General features: G+C 34.3%; 1 protein-coding gene across 4 annotated transcripts; it reads left to right on the top strand.

Annotated features, from left to right (window-relative positions):
• The first annotated feature begins 4,561 nt into the window (after positions 1-4,561).
• On the top strand, positions 4,562-24,450 carry wde (Fibronectin-III type domain-containing protein windei). 4 transcript variants are annotated; one of them, XM_085960107.1, is made up of 6 exons: positions 4,562-4,608; positions 6,649-6,714; positions 17,291-17,481; positions 18,114-19,427; positions 21,461-21,655; positions 21,862-24,450. In XM_085960107.1, the coding sequence occupies exons 3-6, from the start codon at positions 17,328-17,330 to the stop codon at positions 23,394-23,396; spliced, it is 3,198 nt and encodes a 1,065-aa protein (XP_085816233.1). In that variant the 5' UTR covers positions 4,562-4,608; positions 6,649-6,714; positions 17,291-17,327; the 3' UTR covers positions 23,397-24,450. The 4 variants fall into 4 exon arrangements, with proteins under 4 accessions (XP_085816233.1, XP_085816229.1, XP_085816230.1 ...); XM_085960103.1 differs by lacking the exon at positions 6,649-6,714; XM_085960104.1 differs by lacking the exons at positions 4,562-4,608; positions 6,649-6,714 and adding an exon at positions 6,487-6,594.
• The last annotated feature ends 2,649 nt before the right edge of the window (positions 24,451-27,099 follow it).

Below are 27,099 nucleotides of genomic sequence, written 5' to 3'. Positions count from 1 at the left end.
ACTAATATAATAGCCGTAATTATTATCATATAAAAATTTAAGAAGAGTAATAAAGGTCTTGTTATTGTAATAATAATTATTGCGGAATGTAATCAAATGGTTTATTTTTCATACAATACAATAAATACAATAGTTGAGCCCGCCATAACTGCCAGGTTTCGTTTTATATACAGAGAAATAACTAATAGTTTCTTGTTACAGATACAGATCTTATTGTTATATTTTAATTAATGATTATCAATTATTGAAGAGTGATTTTGCGTTACACAAATCAATAGGTAACTGAGCAGAAAATATTTTATGTAGAAGTTTTAAATGAAGTAAACGTAGGTGCAGGTGCAAAAGCGATCCGTAAAATTATCTATTTCGTAACTCTATAAGTTTCTTATCAACCCTAAAATTTTAATCAGAAATACATTCGATCGTAAGCAGTTGTGTATATTTTAAACTACTTATACGGAAACAAAATTTTAGCAATTTTTAATAATAATGTTTTAAATAAAATTGTAATAATATTCTTGCCAGAAAGAAAAAAGCAAAAAAAATACGGATAGATTATTATCGTATATTTGTTTATAAAGATTGTAAATTTGAATTTAATGTTATTTTAATTTTATAGTGTCCATAACTATTATCTCCGTTCGAGGAAAAAAATAATGTTGTCACAAGTTTCCCGTTTCTTCTTCAAAAATATGTAATGAAAATTAAATATCTACAATGATTATATCCTAAAATAAAGAGATAAATACCATGTAAATAATATAAATTTTATGTTTTATTTCATTAAATCCTTGCCATGAAAACAGCAATGTTTTATCCTATCTACCCTACTCCTTCATTTTTAAGCATCCTACCTACTCATTTTACCAGAATTGGGCTTTCAATTTCATATGCCGTTATCTGTGGTTTCATGTTCAAGTGAAAGTGAGGTTAATGAGCAAAGAGACAGGAATTCTTAGTTTATTAAAATATGTGGCAATCATTTTACTGCAATAAAATAGTTGTTTGCTTTGGTTGTCATTCATTTTATTGATAACCACTGACATCTCACCTTACCTGAAATTAATGTTCAACCAATATATTAGTTGGTCCCAGTTTGGGTCCCAAGTGGAGTTTTTAGGTCCGGACCCCCTCTAACAAAAAAATTAAATTATTTAAGTAAATGAAATACTAGTTCTTCTTCGTTAGGACCTGATGACTTAAGATCGTGACCCGGATGTTTTGGCTGTTGAACAGCCTTCTCAACGGTTTGGCCCGTCTCTTTTCGGTATTCTACTGTAGCCATTGTAAGATCCCAATGCGGCATGTCTAAATGACAAGTCACTGTGAATGAAGAAGATCAAAGAAATTATCAGCGAAATAAAATCAGGAAGTTAGCTACTTTGGCCACATCATGCTTCATCCCGAGACATCAACTTCTGTGTCTTTTCATTCAAGGGAAGATCTCGGGTAATTGAGGCCTTGGAAGAAGAAAAACGTCCTCGCTCAAGAATCTCAGCTCTGCTCTCCATTCTTGCAAAACAGCTAGGTATGATAATAACGGGAAAAATGCCTATACCTATAAATCGTGAAAGAACTATTATTTCGTTGATAAAGATAATAAGTATAACCAGGTGATAATAGAATATTAATTTTATTATAACAAAGAAAAATTGTATGGGGGTGTCCATTTCCAAAAAATATCCATAAAAATTTGCAGGCGGGTGGGGGCAGGGTTACAATGTATAGCAGGCGCCACTGAATTCCACATTTACTTATCGTCAACGTACCCTCTAATTTTTCTATTGTGTATGCAGATCATCAACGCATCTGAGCAGTGGCGTAACTAGGGTTGGTGTCACCTGGTGCGGTAAATTTACACCCCACACAAACATACACATCCAATTATTTTTCATTAAAACTTATATTTTTAAGGTATTTATTAATTTCAGTGATTTTATATAATAATAACACTAACAACGATAATTTTCTGCACTCGGTGATCTCAATCCTATTCTTTCGTTCTTCGCAGTATCAGGGTGTTCCATCATTATGTTCAAAAGTCCACATCTTTTAAAAAATTCAATTTCGTAACAGCATCCTGGTGTACTTTTTGACTTTTTTGACATGCATTTTTAAAAGATACAACCTCCATTCAATCCATTTCTTTCCAGACTTGAATTCTCCTTGCATATTTGCTGCGGAGCCTATGATGCATTTGACACAATTTATCTGTTTCCGAATAAACAAATATATCACCAATCTTACTTTTTGCGAATCATTGAAGATGGCATTTCTGTTTCGACAATTTCAGAGAGCCATTCCAATTTAAATTTATCGCAGTATTTCTTCTTGCATTTGAAATATCACATTCTCTCCTTTTTGACATTTTTAGGCGATAAGTTTTCTCTATAAAATTATGTAACTGGGCAAGCAATCGTATTGTTCACTTTAAATGTTTGTTACATACACTAAACACACCTGAAGTTATTTATTACGTGTGAGGACTGTGCCAGGGAAGAAAACATTTTTGCAGACACATTTTGGTAGGTGTACGCGCGCACATGCGCACACCTTACAGGGAACATTGCTTATCGTATGTTGTCGCTTCAACCGTGGACCCTATCATTTTTCTGGGTACATTTCCTATATCCAAATATTCTGCATTTTGAGTCAAGCGATGAACGCCGAGCCTGCAGCTACAACCTATATGTGCTCACCGAAAAGTTTTTGTAACCTGTCACACCCATAAGTGGTTTTCGAATACCCTCTCCCCTGCTGACAGTCATAATTATTAGCTGACAAAAAGTATTATTCTATTTTCCTAATTCCAAACCTAAATTCCTCCATTGTGTGCGCCTGCCTCTTTTGTTTTAAACTAAGATTTCAATAGATACAAAACTTATCATGTAAACTAAATCTGTTAAGCAATTGAAATTTTTTAACCTACGGGTGCTAATTTTATATCAAGTCGTCTACGTCACAGCGTTGCATGAGCTAACACTGTTAGCTCACATGGTTTTTGAGCACTGATACTATTATGTCTCATGACCTTTGCATGTTGACTTGTTGTGTTGAATTGAAGGCTTACATTCTGTTTACAGTCGAAATCTTTCAAAATCCGCTACGATTAACTGTCATTTATGAAACAAAATCAATGTGTCTATCAAATCCCGCTATAACACTACTGAAACATTCAAAAACCTTTTTAGTTCAAAAAGTTTTTGTTGATTTTCTCAACATAATGAAAAAGTGTTATAGCGGGTTTTGAAACTCAGCGACACATAAAAGTCACGCTGGTTATAATTTAATCACTAGATGAAATACAGGATTCTATATTTTTGGTATAAATTGGATATACTAATATTATATTAGATATATCTCGTATGACAGCTGCTGTTTGTGTACGATTTGGCAGTTATTTGGATGTGTATCCATGGAAATTTTAGCATAAAAATAAAATATTATAATTTATTGTATGTTTGTGAAAATAAAAATGGTAAATTATAGCGACATCTATTAATAAATGTATGAATTTTGTAATAAACACTACAAGTTCAATAGCTTGTAAAGAAACAAAAATGTATATTCTACTGTGTATAAATAGATGTCAGTAAACATTATTTTATTTTCATACCTTTCAACAGAAATTCCTTATTATGGTTAATTTAAATTCATACTTGCATACAACCAGAGCTGAATCAAAAACAATATCCATTTGTGTAATATTATGAATGACATCTTCAATTTAACGTGAATTGATTAGAAAATACATGTACACGGGTGTACTTAATATATGTTTTACACGAATGTATACGAATGGCCCTCATTTTGTATACAAGGCTGCTCTGGCAAAATATATTCGCAAAGCGCCTCTGTATTTTTAACATAAAATTAATTAATTATTGCTGCACAATTAACTATAATATGTATATAGGTGCTATAGGGATATGACGCTTTTACAGCATGGCTCGAAAGTACTGATAGGCAACATAATTTGATTTCTGTTGTTCTCCCACTCCCATCTTCATTGATGTTCATTAATCATCAATAAACAGAGTAGGTATCAACATTTATAATAAGCTAGTACTTACCTACCTACTTACTTCCAAAAATAAGATTCATTAACTTTGTGTCAAATGCAGAATAAAAAGGAGTGTAACAAATTACTAGAATATGATCAAAATAAAATATGAATAGTAGGTAGGTAGGTAGATATTTGTATTATCACAATAATCATGAGGTTTGGTTGGGTGCAATAAAATTATTGTGAATTCCATCTACATTTTACATAGGTAGGTAGGTACCTACTAATTTAAATATGCAGAGAAATGCTAAAAATTGTCAATGTACCTGCTTACCGTATCTTTGTTTACTTTAGTAATAAAACACAAATAAAGAACATTCGAAATATAAACACGTCGATTAATGGGGATTTTATTAGAACATCAATAGAACAAAATAGCAAATGTTGTAGAATTTGTTATCGGAAAAAACAAAAATTGTGAAGAACCAACCAATCAGAACTCGCTAACGAGTGGAATACGCGTGCGTGCTGCTGCTGTCGCATGTAGGAAATATTACTCTGACGAAGTCACACTTTGTGTGTTGCGGCGTTTTGGATTGCTGGTGAGTTAAACTAATTTTTCTTTTAAAATACTTTTCTGTTTCTTCTACAAGAGAAACGACACTTTTATAAGCATTTTCCGCATATGTTTCCACCATATGCTAACACAAACACCGCCTAGATTTAATATAAAGCGCATTTTTAAAATACAAAATGTTTGATGTTTGTTGTCAGTGCGCGCTATTACCAAGATGGCGGACATCCAACAGATGTTCCATCGTTTTATAACGTTCATTTGTCGATTTAACTCATTCTGTTCCTTATTTGATTTTTCTGTTTGTTTGGATTGTTTTTTTTGTTCGCTCAACAGAATATATTTTAGAATTATTTTTCCACTTTTTACTATTTGCTGTCGGTATTTTTTGTTACGATTTTTTTAATTTTCGAATAATGGCAACATTTATCTATAATAGGGGGAGGGGGCAGTTTAGGTCATAATTATAATAATTTAATTACTTGTATTTCAAGCCCTTTCCAAGAATGTCGTCCAACATTTTTCAGTAATTAGGCATTTAAAAAAATAAACCAGGTGGGTATGATATATTTTATCGTATTAACGTTTTAACACATTTTTATAAGATACGCCTATAATGTAACCCATTTCCAACAACCGGCTCGTAGGAACCTTTTGTTGGAAATGAGCTATGAAACCTATAAAACGGTTACGGTTCAACAGGGTACACCTGAAACAATCGTGTACACGTGCGAGCCGGTTGTTAAATCGATAAACTTAACATGTCTATTAAATTTAATCCTACGTAAAGTATATGATATACCTATATATACCGATATCAACATATTTGTAACAACCGGTTCGCCTGACATACAATATTATAATTAGAATTTTTTTTCAAATAAGTCTGAGTTTGGTAGATAGGTATTATATTATAATTTGCAAATTAATTTCTATAACCGGTTTTTGCGAACTGGTTGTTGAATGTCAATAGATCTAGGGAACCGGTCGTTGTAGTTAAAAAGTCAAAAAAATACGTCCACGTGCGATCCGGTTGTTAAATCGGTAACCTCTACCGAAATACTTCGCTAAATTCAATCCCAACTAAAATGTACGATATACACTAAATGCCAACCGGTTCACCATATAGCAGGTACAATTATGCAACACGTATTTATTAAAGTAAATCTTTTAAGTTAGGTACTTACTAACTTTATTATAATATCTATATAGGTATATTTTTCTACTTAAATAATTTCAACAACCGGTTCGGTGTAACAAGCGGTCATCACTCGTGTTCTTATAGCGATACCGTTGAACTCATCGTGAACGTATTTTTATATATTTATAAAAAAAACTTGCTACATATTACTTAGATAGGTATTGTCATATTCCAGCGCTTGATTCTAAAACATTTGTACGTAATTATAATATGTAGGTATAGGGTGAAAAATCAATCACTATCATTGCCCATTTTTTTCGTACTATTTTATACCCACGGCTCGCGTACCGTTGGTTTATCCATGTCATTTTTTGTCTTATTTTCAATGTACTTTCTATAAATCTAAAAATAGTTATTAAATCGTACCCATTCTTGTGTATAATAACAAAAATACTTAAGTAAGTAGGTAGGTACCTATATAATTATTAAAAATAGGCAGGTAGGTATTTGCAAAATATTCATGGTCGCAGAACGTCAACCATTCTATAAATACCATGCTATCGTGTTATTATTAAATTAATCGTCAAGCTCCGTTGTAGCAATTCTACGTTGCGATAGCCGGATAGCACTTCAATCAAGGGATTTGATTGGCCGTCAAACCGTCGCAGCGTTCGCCCCTTCTTGCTCTAAACGTCGCCCGTGAGCGAGAGGCAAACACGTATTGCAACGTTGCCGTGATGCGTGCACGGTCGATACCCGTGTATCACACTTCTCGAGCTCCCTTCTCTGCGGCCGCTGCTGCAAATCGCTGTTCCCCGAATACTTCTTTCGAAGGTCATTCCTCCTGGTTACATTCTCTGACACCAGATTTGGGTAAGAAATGTTTCTTTCATTATGATTATTAACATCTCGTTACATTATTTCCAGTGGGTAGACTGGTCCAAAACAGGGCTCGGATTTTCGGCTGTGAAACCTGTTCGTCCTTGGATGTAGGTAATGATTAAAAAGAATGTTCAAAATGTTGGAGGCTATCAGTTCGGGAATTTTTCCATTCCTAGCACTGCTTCATAGCCAATTTATTGTTGCATTTAATCGATCCGTTTATGCAATACCTTTGGTACCTACCAAGACACTTTCCTCGATATTACGTTATTATTTATCGATCGCAGTCGTGACCTCATTCATTTTTTGGTTGACGCTAGCATCTCGCGTCTCGTGCACGTCTCATGATAATAATACGATTTGTTTATTTACTACCTACGTCTATGATGATTTGCCTGCCAACACATATAATGTTGGTCGACTAATATTTTTCACAAAAATATTTTTGTCGTTATGGATCCATCAACTCACCTCATTATTGCAATTTGCCACAAAAAATATCCTGGGTATTTTTTGTCGTCAGCGCTTCTCAAACTCGGGCTATATAAAAAAAAAGTTTTTTTTCTGTCACCGAAACAAATGCTTCTCAAACTTTTTATTATTTATTACTTTTTTTTTGAGACCACAATTTAAAACATAGCCATACGTACCAACCAGCGCCTGCCATGGAATAGTGATAAAATGCCCGACCCCAAATGATCTGAGACTCTTAACCTAAACTAGGTACCTAAAATTCGTATTTTTTCACAATTTATGATCAAGAGCAAGGACCGAATTGCTTAACCGAGTGGCTAACGGCCATCTCTCGTAACAATATGTTAAAGTTAGCCCCACTCTATGGATAACTTTTGAATTTACCTTTGAATAAAGATGGCAATGTAGGTTACCTACATTATAAAAAAAAAACATTTTCGTTTCCATGTAGTAGATCATATGCCGTAGTGATTGTAATATATTGGCAGACTTGTGTGGCATGATTGTTGGCCACTTGCCCATCCCACTATACTTTTTTTACATTGACTTCGGTAAACCTGAAATATTCCCGATAGGAAAGTGTACTTACCAAAGTTGCAGTCATCATTAAAAATGTATTGTCGTATTTTTCCAAGATGTTATGCGGCCTTAGGGATATCATATCGGGAGAATAAGTATTGATGCAATATTTATCGGCATCGGAAGAAAAATATAAATACTCAATCAGATGAGTGATTTTTATGTCGATCCAGCAAAAACATTGACAGAGACAAAAGCGAGTAGGTATCGTTACTTTTCGACATTCTTATGCGTGGCTGCATTTTTGTCTTCAATAAAAAAAAGCATCACATCACGCGGCGCTTTTTGTTATACGATTTACCCGATAGTTTGAGAAGCATTGTCATTTCATACACAAAGTATGTTAATTGCTTACGTTTGCCGTATGGAAATAAAATATTTTATCTGACAGGTTGAGAAGCATTGTCATTGTATAGTGTACACTTGAAAAATAATTAAATGCACCATATCAAAAAGTTTGAGAATCTTTGGATTAAAATTATTTTTGTAGATAAGTAAAGTTTTTTAAATACTTAATAAATAATATAAAAATGGGTACTTAGGTAGGTTTTATATTCATACATTATATGTATATATGTTTTTACCGACAATATACCTAGATACGGTAATTTTGGGTTTTGGGTTCTGGCGATAAAATCCCTTTCGGCGACTCTGCTATGGCTGACACGATGTTGTAGAACAGCGTATACTACCTACCTACTCGCCGAATACATTCCTGCTGTTGGCGCGACACGGCAACGCTGTAGAAATAATTCACGCCACTCATTTTCTACCTACGTAGGAGATTTCTGCGAGTCCTATACCATGGCCAAGTTGCATGTAGTGTGAAACGAAATACGTCGCGGCCGCTTTCACGTGCATTGCGATGTGCTGGAACGAGATAGATATATCCTACAAATAATTGCACCCGCTTTCGTGTCTCGTCTTGTTCTACTAGGACGGGGTCATTATATTGTTGTATAAATAATATTATTTTCTTTTACTGTCGGTACGTACCAATCCCACATTTTTGGCGATACCTGCTATAATAATACAAGTTTAATAAATATTATAGGTAATTAAATATTTTATTTTGGTTAGGTAGGTACCTACCTACTTACATAATATAACTTATTTACTTAAGTAGGTATGTCATTGGGATTGTTCCCCTCTTTACAATACCTATCATGTATTTTTATCACCCCATTTTTATTATTAAATTCGTTAGGTAGGTAGGTACCTACCCCTCAATGCATATTTGTTACTTGAGGACCTAAGTACCTACGTAGGGTACCTACCTACTGTTATTTCTTGGTAGTAAGATAAAATACTGTTAAAATAAAATTTGTTCTACCTATATACCATGTACCTAGCATCTTTGTAGGTAGGTACCTACTTTCGTACATGCTTCCTTCTTGAAAATATGCAGGCAAATACGAAAAGTTTGTTTCGCAGAATTTTTAGTCACGTAGGTGGATACCTACCTAGGTATTATTTCTAATTCTGTGTTCTTGTGTGGGCAATGCCTCCAATGATGTACGTAGTAGGTGGCAATAATTAGACGTATACGCAGGTAGGTATTTTTTAATAAGTACATTATTAATGTCTTGTGTTTCATGGTCATGGAATTCTATAAAATTCTACTAACCAACACCTAAGTTCTACAAAGTGAAGTGGAGATGGGTGAAACGAGTAAAGTCCACGATGAAAACAAAATGTAAAGCATCGCGCGCATGCCCGCGAGTGAAGTATTTCTGACTTGTTTAGCTAGGTTTCCGTGCCGGGCGGTCGCGAACGGAGAGCGTTCTGTCGATTAACTATCTATAAAAGAAAACTCCATCTTTTGCAACTTCATCCGTTCACTGTGATCTTCATTTATCTACTGGGAGTAAGTAAAGCATACTTTTTTTTTCGTATTGTCACAAAGGGCCGCGTTTCTATTCAAAAACCATTTTTGACGATAGCTTCCTGTGCGATGTTGCCAGTTCGCATTCGGCAGCAAATGCGTCACGGCTGTGAGGTCGGAATAGATTACACTCGGGGCACTGTTTGCGCTGCGTTGTTGTTTTGCCTAATGGGTAATAATAATTCGTTTAAAGATTATTTCGGCATACATTTTTGAAAAATAATAGGTACCTTTTTAATCTAATTTTATATTAACATACTTGCACATTCAACACAAATCTACGATCAGTATCACTCTGCTTAATATCGCCAACCATTGGTTCTTGCATCGAAGGAAATTATAAAATTAAAAATAAAATAATACGAATAAATTAATTCATTTCGAATTCCATGTTAATATTTCGAACGTATTAATATTCGAATTTTTTTTTTTCATTACATTGTTACCCACAAGTAGGTGGGGAACAATTTTAACACGGCAGCGGATTTAATTTGACTCAAAAACAAGCACTTCATATTTTTGGAAAATCAGTAGTGCACAACCTTTTTTGGTGTTCAAGGTCATTTTTGTTTTATTTGCTCCACGATCGATTATATATTTAGAGCGGATTATAATCCCGCAAAAATACATACACATTTTTTTTCAACGCGTGTTAAGAACCCAATGGGGAGGACGAATGACTGACAACTTGTTCTTCGTAAAATTAAATATAATATAGGTACTTAACCAATATGTGGGGTTCCATATTATGTTCGCTTTGAAATGTAAATTCCAACTTTTTTTTACAGAAGTGTGTAAGTATATTGAATTGAAAGCGAATATTTTGTATTTGACTGTCACGGACAGTTATTAATCGTAGACGCAAAACTAATAAGTTGAAGGTAGTCACTGTTCCAATTTTTTGCAGAATATGCTTTTATATTTTTGTGGAAAAAATATAAAAGCGGTGGTAAGCAACCTTTTTTTAAAGTTATTTCAAAGCATATGCGAACGGCTAACAACCATTCATCATAGAAAAGAGTATTTATATAACCAACTCGTGGTGGTGGAAGAGATGTGCGCCGCTTTGGGGGAAAATGCTAACTTTACTTATTTTACATAAGTACCTATTCGATGGAAAGTGAATATTTTGAAATTGACCGTCACAAATAATTGACCGTAGCACCGACGCACCTATTTTTGTAAATATAAAGGTCGTTTATTTTGTGGAGCGCCGGTTGAAATCCCACGTGTTGACATATTATTTCATATTTCAGATCTTTTTAATTCACGTTTTATAATCCAGATAAAGTAGTCACTGGGTTAGACAACTGGCTAACAACCAGTCCTTATGATAATCATAATATAACCACCCTCTCGAGCCCCGGATGTTCCGCTTAAACGAAGATGCTAACTACCTTTTTACACAATCGTTTCGAGTGTGAATATTTTTTTAAATTATGGATTGTTGAAGGTAATTTACCGCGGAAGCTATATGTATTCCAGGTTTTTATTAACTTGTTCATTGTTGTTAATGTTGCTGCATTATCAGGATTGAATAAAACGAGAAATCTGCTAGTGTATTATTTCATTTAATTGACGGTGGACTTCGATTATTTAAAACTAAGGCAGACACTTCATTCTGTATTCAAAATGATATTTGATTTTGAAAACATGTTCAATAGACAATTATTATTTTTTTGTGAATTAGTTTTATTTAATGTATTATAATATTATAATGAATCAATTGCCCGCGTCGGTTAATTTTCGGGGTGCGATGGAGGTAACATAATATATTGTATATACTTACATTAAATTAATTACCTCTTATTTAGAATCTCTAACAAATAAAATTAATGATATTACGAACATTGATAATATTTCTTTTGTTTGCTTGTATCGATCGCCAGCGCGCTGAACGGCTTGGCCTGGTGCCCGCTAACATCGGGTTTTGTATCACTGCGTTAGGCATAGCACGTCGAAAACGGAGGGGAACGCGTATCGCAACCGCTTTGCTGCCCAGTATGGACCACTTGGACGTATTTGTCGCCAAACCTTTTCGATTGGATCAGGTCGATAACTTTACTGCTCTAGCGAAAATCTGTTCCATGCTTAGACTATAGATACATCGTTCCATGAATTTTTGTACTTAATTCTCTTTTTATTTTTGCTTTTATATTTTTTCGATGGCGTGCATTTTAAATCAACATGACAGCGCTACACAATTGAGCCGTGACCCGTCATGACAACTATATTTCGTAGAATTAACTTGCATGGTTATAGCTTGCGATAAATAAAGGGGTGTACGTAAACGACCCGTTCACATACATCTAAGTCTGCTCATTCATATAGGTACCATTTTCTCATAAACAGATAAATACCGATAAATATGGTTTCTCTTCCATGTATTTATAGCTTTATTGTCGATTCTGCTAACGCGTCTAGAGTTATGCGACAAATGTTGTAAAAATACTTACAGTATGCAGCTCTAGCTATATTGCAATATGGGTGACTATTGCAGATTTTTGTTCATGTCTGACCTTTTCTGCTAACGTGTCCACTTTAATGTTGATGTTTTGTATGCGAGGATGTAAAGTATCCTGGTACATATTATAATTCAATTGTATTGATATTATATTCGGTATTTACTTACAATAGGTACTTAGGTACATAGTATAACAATAATTATTCTTGTTTATATTAAATTTATTTATTCGAGATTTCATTTTTTATTATCCTAACCTAACCAATAAAATATTTCTAAAAATTTCACATTTATTTCGGGTGACATGCGAATCATAGTCAAATGTTTCTTTTTCGACTAATATTTGAATGTAGCAATGAGTAGCAGAACCGGATAGTCTTATCTATGGCTCCATTTTTTAAATCTAAATCATTCCATTTTCAAGTAAGATGGAGGTGGCCTTCATCCAGCATAATATGACTCATCATAATATTGTTCCCTGCTTGTACACTGCGCTGTTGCCGCACATCTAGTTATCTCTCAAACTCTCTTATGTAATATTGATTCTCTGTCTTTCTTCCTCATCGGCCTTTTCGTCTCGCGGGATTGCCACACCTTTTTTCCGTCAGTGAAGTTATGTTGTCTTCTTTGTTGAAAATTATTTTTCAAATTCTAGAACAGCAATATTTTGGGGGTTTCTTCTAAAATAGTAATATGGAAAGACTAACTTGTCATATTATATACTGTATAGGTATATTTTGCATTTTTCTTGCCTTAGTTGCGTATAATTTTCGTATAATTTTTCAAATCTCTTTCCCTTGAACAGAGGCCATAAATGGCTGCCTTCTCTGTTCTTCCTTTCATCGATTTTGTCCCTTGTTCGGATGCGATAATAATTATAACAATGTTGTATGGCCATTTTTTTCTTTTTTTCCTTTCACCTATTACTTACCTATTGAATATTTATGTCATCACCCGAATTGTCTGCTTTTAAGTTATTAATATTATTTACACTGAAAATATTTATTTTTGCTTTGTTATTTATAATTAAAATAGGTATAGATACCTACTGGATTATTGTATTTTACAAACTGTAGCAATTTTAAACTGGTAGGTATAATTATTATTTACAGTGTCGGATTAAGAGAATTTGAAGAATGTACGACCTTAATTTTATTGGGAACTCCTTGAAAATAATTATGAGCATTAATGTTTACGGTGACAATTCGAAAAAAATAATTAAAATATTTTTGGGACTCTTCCACTGACTGGGATTTATTAATGTTGTAAGCAACAAATTGAAAATTGTCGGATTCATTCTTTTTAGTTTTTCTCGTAACACTATTTAGAATAGGTAGGTACCTACGCATTATCCTTTTTTTATATTATTGTTCCATTATTCAAAAAATTCTTTTAACAATATTAGTACGGAATAGTATTTTATAATTTTTATTACTTCTCTGGGCTCATACATACCCTGGGACCTAAGTAATTGCCTAATCTACCTAAGTCATAATGCAGTACTGATTAATTCAACATTTATTTTATTATACCTAATCCTTTGGTTTAATAAGATTTCTCGATACAATGCTATTTCCTTTTAATAATGTAGGTACCTAATATGATAAATAGTGTTTTATCGAAATTAGCAATATACCTACGTAATCATTTTACTGATAAACATACTTACCAACATAAGATGTTATTATAATATTATTCGATATACTTAGTTACGACTGCGACTTTTGGTAAAATGTACGACAAAGTAGTGGTCGAAATGGAAAATTTCAGGAACCGGTAAGATCTATAATGGCCATTAACAAAATGTATGTTTGAATCTAATTAAAATATAAAATCAAATGATGCCGTGGAATCTAAATTTTACGGACCGGTTTCCGCGCCGATTTACATCTTCGCAATCCAAGCTCGGGCCCTGCAACGAAGACATATTTTATTGTTCTTTTACAATGTTGACCGATTCCAACAAAACTAGAAGTCATTTTATTTGTTTTATTTATTTTATAGTGTTGCCATTGTTTCTACATTTGTTATGAAGTTATCAATGTTGTGATTCTTTTATTATACGCTATTCGAGTTGGAAATTAGTAGTTAAATCCAGATTTTTTATCTCACGAAGGCACACCCCCACTCTGCTAGGCAGGATGCGTATAGAAAATATAAACGAGAAAATATCATAAGTAATCTAATAATAAATTGGTCTGCGCACGCAGTCGTTGGGGTGGGGACACGCCTGTGGTCTAAAAAATCTATACGAACTGCTGACAACCGCAAGTTGTTACCGTCAATTGCCAATATTCTTGCAGAAATTCGAAATTTATAATAAACTATTTTACGCCGGCGATGGACGAGTGGTAAAATATCCGCTTACAAAGTCATGGGTCTCCGACTTTTGGTTTCTCCACATCGAGAAAATTCACGTATTTTTGTATGCAAGACATAGTGTTATCCTTATGGGTTGAGCAAACTGGCTAACATCCATATCTCATTAAAAAAATCTTTTTCGAAACTTTTTCGGTACGTGGCCAAGATCCGCATCTGTATTGTAAATACGATAAAAAAAGTACCTTACGCAAATCTGAGCATGTGTCGATAATATAACTATAAAATTAATCTGTTTATTATGTAGGTATGTTACAATATGTACCCATATTCTGTTGACAATAATAATATATGTACATCGTGTAAATATTTACCACTTGAAAAAAGGTTTTTCGTCACATCTTCTTTATTTTGTACATATTATTTTTTGCGTGCAGCTCTCTCACCAATATTTTACCACCCCTTATTCAAATGCAAGGCTCTCAAAGTTATTTCAGTGAATCCACACAATAGCATTTAATTTATTATTTTGAATTAGATTTACTTATGCAATTACCTGTTACAATTATTTATTTTAACATTATCTTATTATTGAAACCCAGTTTACTTAGATACCTACATAATGTGTCAAATACCTATAATACCTACTTACGTAAATAATAAGATTATTAATAATTGTTTAAAATAATCTACTTATGTAGGTATGTACTGTATTTTACGTGTAGGTTTCATAACAAAAAAGAGGAAAACAAAATTTTATTTGTTAAATAAATGCAAGTTTTCAAAACACTATCGTAATGAAGGGACCAAATCTTCGGAAAATAGAAAGCTGTTGAACTTGGAGTAACCATTGCTTATTGACTCAATAGTAAATTAAATAAAGATTAAAATGAATTTTAACTGTCAACCCATCGCAAATACGTCATCTTCATAGATGAAGGTTGTTTCTTTACAAGTTAACAATTTCTTTACAAGCAGACATTTAATTTTCTCTCTGGCGTTACACACTGTGTGGGTTTTGGTCTCCCCAGCATTCGCCTCCATCCAGATCTATTCTAATTTTTTCTTTCCAGTGTCAGACTCCCAATTTGATACTATCCTTCCATGTTGTATGAGTTCGACCAGGCATTCCTGCTATCCAAATGTCAGTGTTTTTTGTCACGGGTGACTCGGTGCACGTGGACCAGCTATCCAAGGCTGTCCAATCAAATGTCTATTGAATACAGCAAAATATGATTTTTTTTTTTAAATAAGATAATATAAACAAAATATTTTTTGGAATTTTTGTTGAGTTATCAACAGTAACGTCCCTAGACAAAATGCCGCCCCTGGGCAGTTCCATAATGCCGCCCCATTTTTTTTACAATGTTTTATCACCCGTGCTTGTGGTCACCAAGAACGTCGAAGGGAAACGGGAGTAAACTAGACATCGCGAACCCGACAAAAAATTACAGCCCTGTTAAACCTTTTATGTTAATTAATACATTTTGTTTCCAACCAGTGAGCTAATATTTTTAAAGGAAAGATATTTTCGTTATTAAGTAAGTACTCAGTTTAGGTAGCTATTTCTACAATTTATACCAAATGATTCTCCTCGATTTGCCGCCCTTCGAGTAACTGCCGCCCACAAGCGACACTCAGTCTGCCTACCCCCACGGGACGTCACTGGTTATCAAAGTACGTTGGCCGGAATCCAATGAATTCTAGTCTCACTCCATACCAGTATTTTTCTGGAGTGTTCCAAATTATATAATATTATATCAATGAAATGTTTTCTAAAAGCTATCATCATCATCATCATCATTGGCACTACAATCCAATATGGGTCTTGGCCGACTCCAGGAAAAGTCTCCACTCCCTTCTGTCTGCCTACCAAGCTCATCAAGCTTCCTCCACCACCTTAGTCACAGAGATGCTGTGTCTCTTTCTACACAGTCAAACCACCGCAGTCTAGATCTTCCGACCCTTTCTTTCTGGTCTGTTGAAGAGGAGCTTCTTTGGTGGTTTGGTATCTTCCATCATTGACACATGGCCTGCTCAACAGAATCGCCCCACTTCCACGTGTGAAACGATAGGGGATCATCATACAGTTCGTGGTTGTAACTTCCTCACTACGTGCCATTGTTCTCGCATACGGTTTGCTATGTAATACGAAATTTAAAACCTTTGATCTATATATCTGAAGAATTTCACTTGGTAATCATATAATATTTATACCTACTATACCTGCCTACCTACCACGGTGAATATAAGGTATACGCACCTATAGCATTTTTTTCTGTGCACTAGATGTAGGCAGTATTAATTTATATACTGTCTAGGGTTGCTATCGCTGACAGTAGTAACATCGTAGCTGTCATATTGACTTGTCTCGCTTGCGCTATTTCCGCTCTTACCAGCCCGAACAATCGAACACTATTTTCAGTGTGGTATAGTTATAATGGTGAACTACATATCTATATAAAATCCACACAGTAATCTTTGAAGAAATTGTTTTAATTTTTTTAAAGGTTTAATTTCTCAATAGCACTGTGTCCCACCTTAGCAAACTATTGCAATTTTTTTTATTCATTTGATCAGAATAAATAGTAAAATTACAAAAACATTACTGAAAACTCTATGCTTGCACTTGAATATGAGAACGTTCCAATGAATATTTGTCGCAGTAAAAAATAGCAAGGAAAAATGCAATTAATTTAGATTTAGTACATGAAAAATTATTTTGCTCATCCTTATATTAGATTTAGCGTTGGGGTAGTTTCGATAGATTCAGATTATAATGCCATTTTGGATGAATTAGAGCGATTAGACAATTCCCAAACAAAAGTATTGAGATGTTATTTAAAAGCCACTGTGTTCAGGCTGGTCATATATTTTGTGCTAAAATCATTTTTGGGTAGTATGCAGTTATAATTTTTTTTATCTTAAAACCATGGTAACCTAATGAAAAAATCTTATTATTACAGACAAGTATGACAACAAATTGACGGTTCTTTAAAGAAGATGCAATTGATTCCGGATGTTGTTCAGGAAGCGAACATGAGTGATAAACAGATAACGGCGATGGAATCCACCTCCTCGGACGCCGTTGAGGCCTCGATGGCTGATAGCTTGGAATCAACTAATAATGAAGACTTATTAGATGGCAATACCAAAGGTAGGAAGTTCACATCTCGCCTGACTATGTTCACCGCAGTAAAATAATAGAACATTTTTGTGCTTTGAAAAATCTGAAACATAAAAATCCAATTACACTATATACCTACTGTAACTGTAAAAACAATGATTAAAAACTTCATTGTGTACTGTCATGTGATTTTCCAACAGTTCCATGTTGGATAAGCCAAGTGTAGCTACAGATATCGAAACCTCAGATGATTGGTTGTTACAATGAAAATATTGAAAATGTCATTACCTTTCATTATTGTTTTTTTTTTTATTAGATTTAGCAATCCGTATTTGGTACATTTGATATAATATTCTTCTTCTTAAACAATGTTCACTCCTCAGTTAATGCAAATGGACACCACGTGAGGACTCCAAGAATTCTTATCGCTCGTCAGTCTTCTTATATCTTCCCCGGTCATTTCAGCATCCTGTTCTGCTGTATACATCCGGTGGCCTTTTGGCATGCCGGAATTCGGTTAGCTTGAAAAACACGAGGGCCAGGTTGAATTTGGATCATAGCATGTGGCTAAACCTGGACCAATGTCGTCTTTTCACTTAAAGTACCTAATTAATTTTTTGTTATTATTTTTTTGTAAATGAAACTGGTTTTTTTTTTAACAGATGTGATGGTAGCCATCCCCGGGCACTATTTAAATAAAGAAATAACAGATTTAAAAGATATATCAGCTTTAACGAAAGATTTATTATCGGGCATACATGGCACAGAAAATGATAATGGCACAAATGATAGTGAAAAGACGGTAGACGATACGCAAGAAACCCATGATAATGCAAACAAATCTCAGTTGGAAAATGATAACAAAGATGACATTGAACATACAGAAACAACGACTGAAGATCAAGTAGACAGCCCAAAACTGTTCAATGGGGCTGTGAAACTTGAACCCCAGACTGACCTATCGGAAGATGTAGATATGCCTGCTACACCACTAGATACAGAATCAGAAACTGAAAAATTGCAAAATGTTCCTAATGATAGTAGTACAAAAAATGTTCAAGGCCTCAACGGTGTTATAGAACCGATAAAGGTTGAACCGACAGAAGAAATAGACACTATTGATATACCTAATGACCCTATCGGTCCAGTAGCCTTAAAAACAGAAATGCCCAAAACACCAGAAAGTTTAATTGATTCAAACGATACATCTGAATCCTGTAAACCAAAAGAAACTGTAGAGATAAAAAAAGAAAATGATGTAAGCGAACACCGTACATCTAATATAAATAAATCAGCTGAGATGGGCACAGCTGAAAATAGTGAAAACTTTGCCGTCGACACTCCTGTTGATATCAATAATATAAATGAAGAAGTCAAAAAATCGGTCACCGGTGACATTCTTAAACCTAATTCCGGTGATCCGAAAAATGCAGACTCGGACAATGATGAAATGAAAAAATCTGAAGAGGTTCCTAGATCCGATATTGAGCAACCGACAGCGGTAATTATTGCTGAAAATAAGCCTGTTGAAATTTTTAAACCTGATCCTGTTGAAGCTACAAAAACAGCAGATGTTCCTGAAAAACTGTCAAGTTTAGATGCCGCAAATAATAAATCTGTAGTTCAGGACCCACTAGAAATTAATGAACCCGCTATTGTTGATACATTGAATTTAGATTCAGATGATGAGATGGATGGAAAAAAAGTTGTAGAAGCCAAATCTCCGGCACTCAAAACGACAGCTGAATCCAAAGAATGCATCTCTGTGGATCTTGACGATGATGACGATGATGACATCATGTTAGTCGATGACCTCCCTAAGGAGACAGCAGCCGCAGTTGAGCCAAAAGAAAATATTGATGAGTCAAAAAGTGATGCTCTCACCCCCACGCCCTCTTTGAACAATGATCATCCAAAGGCATCGACTCCTATTATTGCCAATGACAATGACGATAATCGGAAATCACCAGAGAAAGGTAATGCATTAGGTGCTTAAATAATATAGCTTCGCTTGAGTAGTTTCTAAAGCCGGTCACAGATTTGCATCCAATGTCTGCCAAAAATCTATGTTTTTTCAATGCCTGTTTATTGATTTAGACAAGTACCCCATGGATCAGGCATATGGCTGATAACCAACAATCTGACAATATATCCTCAACTCTTTGGAGGTCTATATATAGTAGAATCTCACGGATGTGTCACTACCTGAGGCGACTCGTGTCTCGAAATGAAATTTTTAGTAGTGTTATGTTTTGCTACTATCCATAATTGAGCCCATATCCGGAAAACGAGCGTTATCTTAAAAACATTGTTCAGAAATATTAGCAGTTAAACATTTCAGTTGGTTGTTGTGGAGATACACAGCATCAAAAATATTTAATTCTGATGAATAAAAATAGTTTGACTAATTGAGAACACGGCTTATTAAACAAAAAAACTTTATTGGATAAACCACCATGTTTATAATAAAATATATGGTAACAAATTTAACGCTGTTTTTCCGGAAAACATAAAATAATCGTAAAACTCTGATTTTAATGGTAACATCCTTTACCCTAAGTTTTTAAGTGAGTCACTTGAAGTGATGTCTTCATTAGGAGGTCCATTTCTAACATTTGTTGGGGTAGATTTCAATATATTTTTAACCAATCAGACAAAATGTCTTCCATTTACTTTGCATCCCTTTGGATTTTATTTCCCATTTCCATATCATATTTGTGATTTTTTTTGTGACTGACATCTATTGTTTAAATTGTTGATCTAATATGCTTTAAAACAGCTTCCTATACTCTACAAATCAATGATTAGTGAAATTTTCAACCAAATAATAATTTAAAAAAATACTTAAAAACATCGCAGGAAGTTTGAAAAAAATGAACAAAAGATTTTATTTATTGAACTTTAAACCTCCCTATCTCCATTTTCATGTGTCTTATTATTATTATAACTCTGTAATTATAATAGGCTACCCTTTTTTTATAATATGTTCCAAAAATCAATTGATTTCAAGTTATATATTTTTGAGTTATTGATATTTGATTATTGGAAGTCATTTTACTGTTCTATATACAAAAATAAACTTGGATTGAATGACCAATTTGTGTTTCGGAAAGTCGGACACCAATGGGTTAATGACAATACAACGTGAGTCATCTCTAAATTGTATGAAATTATTGGGTCTATAATTATTATTGTAATTTGTATAAAATAGGCGATTAACGTGATTAGTTTATATAACTATGCACTTATTCTTTTCAAGTTAGGCTGAATGATAGAACAAATTGTCGCTCGATGTTTCTGTTTATGTACTGTTTGTATTTATTATAACATATCCATGTAAGGCGTGAATATGTGGGCAGCTATTTGTAAGGTTGTTTTTCTGTAATAAATCGGGAATGCTTTTAAATTTCAGTTTGTTGAGAATTTACAAACATTTTACTAAAATTTGAAAACATCCAAAAACATAGTTCGGTATGTCTCAAAATCATGTTGTGGAGTAGTTGAAATTTGAAAGATTGAAATACCCTCCAAAATCAGGCATAATGTTAATTTATTCGTGCTTTATGTGCATGTTCTATAATATATTAGATGTCCTTGAATTTTTTTTCTACATATTAGCGACACATAATCCATTGTTAACTCTAAATACTTAAACTGTTGACTTGCCAACTTTTGGCGGCAACCCCACGGTAATCTGATTTACCACAGAAAGCCAAACATACAAATAGCTGCCCTGAGAATTAAAGTTTTTAGAGTTCATCAACATATTTACGCCATACATGGATATAATACCACCTTCACTGTCTATGTCGTACTATTATAGTCTTCTAGTTATAATCGTTTACTTAGTTACTTAATCCAACATACTTGAGTCAGAATGTTAATAGATACCGATATGTACCAGAATTGAGGGTGTTTTTTGTAATCATTTTCCCCTGGAGGTCCTTCATTTAGTTTGTTTGCAGTGTTGATGAAAATATTCTTGTATATAATTTTATTTTCATTTCAGTTAATGTTAACAATGATGATATCGTAATGGTAAATGATGACAAAGCTGTCTCTGACAACATTGCGAACAATTTAAAAGAAGCTGTTGATACTGCTAAAAGCGATAAGATAGCTCCAGCAGAGACTGCAGACTTTCTGAAGCCAAAATCACCTTTGCCCGAAGCCAATAAAAATCAAGAAAAAACACCGACCGATGGTAGATATAACACCTAATTTATTAATTTTTTAATAAAATTGATGCATAAATAAATTATTTGCCATATTAAGAAATTTTTTAAAGTGCATTATGTATTCAAGATTTTGCTCCAAGCATATTAATTAGTAAATTACTTAGTTCATTACAAATTGAGAATTAAAAAATAATTTTCACGATTTGACAAGCTCTTTTTTATTTTGATTCAGATGAAACCAAATCACCTAAGGAAATAATCGATGTGGTGGATGAAAAGGAAATCGAAAAAAAACTTGGTTTTCCATTAGTCCCTTTAAACTTCAAAATAAATCTTGAAGAAAATCTTGCAGACTTAACTAGAAAGGATCTGGAAGAATTTTGTTTAGTTAAAGTTGTGGAGGCTATCGTCGCCAGAAGCAATCTCAGTGATGTCCAACTGAAACTGAAAATGCTGCAGAAGAACATCGAAGAGTGGCGAAAGAAACTGATAGATGTCACAAAACAAAACAAAGATCTCGATACTGTCGTGCGAGCCGTTAATGATTTGCAGAAAAGGAACAACGAGGAACGGCCGGTGCCTATTAAAATCACCCGCTCTGTGGGCCTGCAGGTCGGATTTACGTGTCATCCTTCTTTAAGTAAAGTGATCGATACCCCGAAGCCTCCTACCACAAGCGCAACGATGAACGTGAAGAAAGGGAGGCCGCCGAGAATTGCTCCTAAGCCGTCAATTCCAAATCCTCCAATCCCAAATTCTGCAATGCCGAATTCCCCATCTATACCTTCACCGCCCACTCGAACTACCGTAACTCAACCATACCAGAAAAAAAAGATTACCCCCACTACCCCCATTCCTGTTCCTAGAATTGTGGCAGCGAATAAGAGTCCCGCCAAAAGCGTTGATAAGAATTCTCCATCTTCGATTCTGTCACCCGCTGTCAATTCTAATATGCCAACTTTAAAGAATGCTTTACAAAATTCTGTCCCTGATAATCGCAAACCGGCAGCTGAAAAAAGGCCAGCCACGTTTCAATCGATCGATCTGACCAGCGATGAACCACCAGCCAAACAACCGGACATGAGGACATTACAAGCAAAACTGAACAACCCACCCACTATTAGGCCGCCCAATCGAACCGAGAATGTCCCGAAGATTGTGCAACCTGTCAACCGGATAGGATTTATCGGCAACAGCCGGCCTGTGTTCTTTCAACAGCACCAAAACAATATCGGTGGCAATACGACAATAATCAGCCAGCGTAAAATAGCTCCGGCCGGCATGAATCGGCCGCACACTCTCGTCAGAGTACCTGGTAGCAATCAGCAGGTACGGATGACTAATTCTATACCGATAATGACAGCGCCACCGATGCGTCATCCCGCTCCCTTACCTCAAACGCCGCTTTCTAATAAACAAGTTTCTCACCCATCTTGGAAATGGATTCCGCCACGGCCTAGTCTCAAAATATCCAAAGCCGACAATGGAATTGTTATTTCATGGGAGATGGAAGGATTCGTAGATTCGCGGCACGAAGAAGTTGCCAGTTATCAAATATACGCCTACCAGGAGACGACCACTCCGCCAAACACCGATCTCTGGAAGAAAATAGGCGATGTCAAGTCCCTACCTCTTCCGATGGCGTGTACGCTTACTAAATTCATGGCAGGTTTTAAATATTATTTTGCAGTTCGGGCTGTCGATGTCCGCTCCAGGGTCGGCCCGTTCAGTGCGCCCGGACAAATTTTATTGGTGAATGAAAAGTGATACGACTCCTAAGTATCTGATCGTAACTCAGAGACCATAACATTATGTTTAGTCATTTAACTAGGCTGTTTGTTCTTGGTAATGATCGCCTTCAACATTGTTGGTAACAACACTTGTTATAGCATTGAAAAATTCTACATTGGTTTGTGTTATACCAGTGTAAATAAATAAATTATACCAGAACCATATTTTCACCGTTCAGTCGAAATTCTGTCACACATCATTTTGAGATAGTATAATAGTCTTTGAATGTTTAAGATGACCTTCAAGATTTTGGCGTGATTGCACAAGATTGGTCAGCTTCAGTATTCTGTAAGTGATCTCGGTCCATTTAAAAGGTATTTGTTTTGTAATACATTGACACATTTAACTCAAAAGGTCATTTCTGCTGATACTGACTTTTCTGAAGGGCAACGATGATAGGTTTCCATAATGAGATATTTTGACAAGATGGAGAGCCAATAATTTAATTCAATATTTTGTTTTCTCTTCTATATTATGTGTCGTGTTTGATTTGGAATTTAAAATTAATCAAGTTTGTCAGTGAGCTATTTCATTTATATACAGGTAGGTGTATGGGCATACACAATAAAACCTGTAAGGAATACTTTCTTCTATAACATTTCTTCCGATTTTTCCCCCATGAATTTAGTCTCACAAGAGAAAAAATATCTAATTCACTCCAAAATAAAGGTCTGTTTCCATCACGAAAATTATCTCATCAAAAAATGTCAACATGATACAATATGTCAAACAATAGCATTCTTGAAAAAATATTTCGAATTAGGAATAGATTATGTATACCTAATATGAACATTAAAATAGTGTTGGTATAAGCTTAAAGTTTATAATGCAAGGCAAACATGATAAACTCTTAAGAATCGAAATGTTCTATTGATGAAGGACTCATAACATTTTTATCTATCCTGTACAGAAAATTAAATATCTATGTACATATACCCAGTGGCGGCTCGTGGATAAGATATTTGGGGTGCTGTGATTGATTAAAAATAAAAATAAATGTTTATTTGGATTACATTTTACCATTTACATCAAAATTAAATATAAATAATTAAAATAAAGAACTTTGCATAAATTCCTCTAGAAATAAATTTTAACAATGTTGATAAATCATTATAGGTATATTTGCGTTGTGTGCTCACGCGCGACGCAGAAACAAATACTGAAATCGGACTGTCTGATCCGCAGTACCGATTAGGCTTTCATTTGCGAGCACCGCTGCTGCGCCCTCCTTTGCCGACTTGAAAATATTCTATTGAAATCAGTACTGTGCAAAATCAAGTACCTACTGCGGTGTATTAATATTATTGGACATTGGATGTATCGAGGCGCAGGCGAGCTAATGACACGCTTAATAATATTGATATTTTCATATAATATACATAAATGTATGTATATTATAATATTACATTTGTCTCAATTTGCTTGGGGGTGCTGCAGTACCGCAGTGCATATGGACGAGCCGCCACTGCATATACCTAAGTATTACCGTTATCTTATATTGAATATGATATATTATAACTAATTCAATGAAAAAAAAGATGCTTAATACATAGCAGAAATCGACAAATTATGATTGAATAGTTAACTTCTATGTATTAAGTTTCTATTTGTACTCCATTGTAAACCTTTTATTAAAAGACAGTTTTATAACTTAACACAAATATTAAAATTAATCTTTTGAAATTTGATTTTGCTTTGTTTATGTAGTTATAAAACTCGAGCAATAATCAATAATGTTGAAGCAGCTAACTATTTATAATTAGGTTTTTATATTTTTTTCCCATGAAAAGTGATTTTGTATATTATTATAAATAAGTAGGTACTTAGGTTTAATTTGTTTTAAAGAAAGATAAATGCTAGTATTGATTTTGTTTTATTTTATTCCTATTTTCCTATATATATTGAATACATACCAGTGGCGAAGAGTGACTTTAGAAAGAGATGGGCTGTAGAGATCAGAGAAAATAACACGCCTGTGGTCAGGTATAGGTACTTACGGGAAATAAGAAGATAATACGACATTACTACTGATGGATAGGTACACACTAATTCGTTGAAATTTCAATTACTTACTGACGACAAAATTGAGTGATGAATTTAAATTATGTGATTTTCTTAAACCAATATACACATCAAAAATTATTTCTTATTTCTAAAAACCATCTTTAAATTATCTAATTAATTATTTTGGACAAAGCTGCAGTCATAGACAAAAAGATTTTAGTCTTACGTATGAGGTCCTATTGTTTTGCTGAGGTCACGTGATGAAGTCCATTCAAAAACCAGTATTCCCAGCGAATAATCCAATAAAGACGGATGGCATTTTTTAAACTTTTAACAGATGGTGCTGTAATTTGTATTTATTTATAATACATTCGTACAAATACAACAGATGTAGTTGGCAAATAAAATTATTTTTATAGAATATTAAGTGATTATTTAAATAATCGCCTAGTACACTGATACGTGCATAGTTATGTGTGGATAAAATTCCTTAAATAATAGGTGTTTTAAATTTGACATAATTATAATGATGTATCTTAAATTAATTCTAGAAAATTTTCGACCTATCAGTGGATGGAAAATGGCCACTGTCCAATTAGGTACATCAAGCATGTGACTATTAATTTAAGGTTACCTCATTTCCACCCACATGTATGTACAGCCGCGGGCTATTCATTCCATGTTGAATGTGTATAAGTTAGAGTTGCTTCACTGCCATACGCAGAGATGTCATCATTTATGGTTAACCCACCAAAGCAAGAAACAGAAGGAAGACAATAATTTGATTTGCTCAGTCGTTACAAGCATGAAGCAGTCTACGGTTTGACTTATATTTTGGCCGACACATCATCACTTATATTTAATGACATACAGTGCTCATGATATGCTGGCCAAAACAAAAGTTGCCCTTTTGTCAGACTTCTTAAGCGGAATATTAGAGATGGTTTAAGAATGTTCCTATCCTTCTTTTTAGCAGGCATGATGCCCAGTAGGTATGAGAGTAGTAGTAGTAATGAAACAGTCACAGAAACACCCAGCTTTTGATAAAATTTCATAAATCCATTGTGACCCAGGTAATCAAATCCAGGGTGCCTGGATAAGAGTCCAATGCGTTACACATTGGGCTACGAGGGTTTCTATTCCATGTTTTGTCTTATTAAGATATATAACAAAACAAAGTTATCTACAGAAAAGAAAGTATTTGATTACTTGAACTGAGCTGAAATCGTATTGCTTTATTGAAATTATTCAATATAGTTTTCTTCATCCCTCTATTCTTCTGCCCTTGATAAAATACCATTTTTTTTAATCATGTCATCCTATGGATCCTCCGCATAGTTTGTATTAAAAGATTTTTGAAAGATGTTATAGGTCCTTACTCTGACTCCAAACACACATTGAAAAACAACATAACATGTTTGTTGATAAATATTAAATGCTTAAGCGTCCGCGATAGCCGAGCGACTCACGCCGGTTTATAATATCGTGGATCCCAGGCTCGAATCCTGGGTCTGGCAAAATACATATATTGTTTTTCAATGTGTATTTGGAGTCAAAGTATAGACCTAATAGGTTAAGCAGGTGGCTAACATCCATTGCTCGTCAAAACAAAAATCTGTTAATACAAACCTCCACTCTGTGGTGGCCCATATTATGTTCTTAGGATCGGACATGG

This window comes from Rhyacophila brunnea, unplaced genomic scaffold, assembly GCF_057557595.1.
Source record: "Rhyacophila brunnea isolate RB1 unplaced genomic scaffold, BYU_Rbru_1.0 scaffold_9, whole genome shotgun sequence".
NCBI classification, from domain to species: domain Eukaryota; kingdom Metazoa; phylum Arthropoda; class Insecta; order Trichoptera; family Rhyacophilidae; genus Rhyacophila; species Rhyacophila brunnea.
Note: the sequence above shows the minus strand (reverse complement) of the source record. Positions and strands in the feature narration are given on the sequence as shown.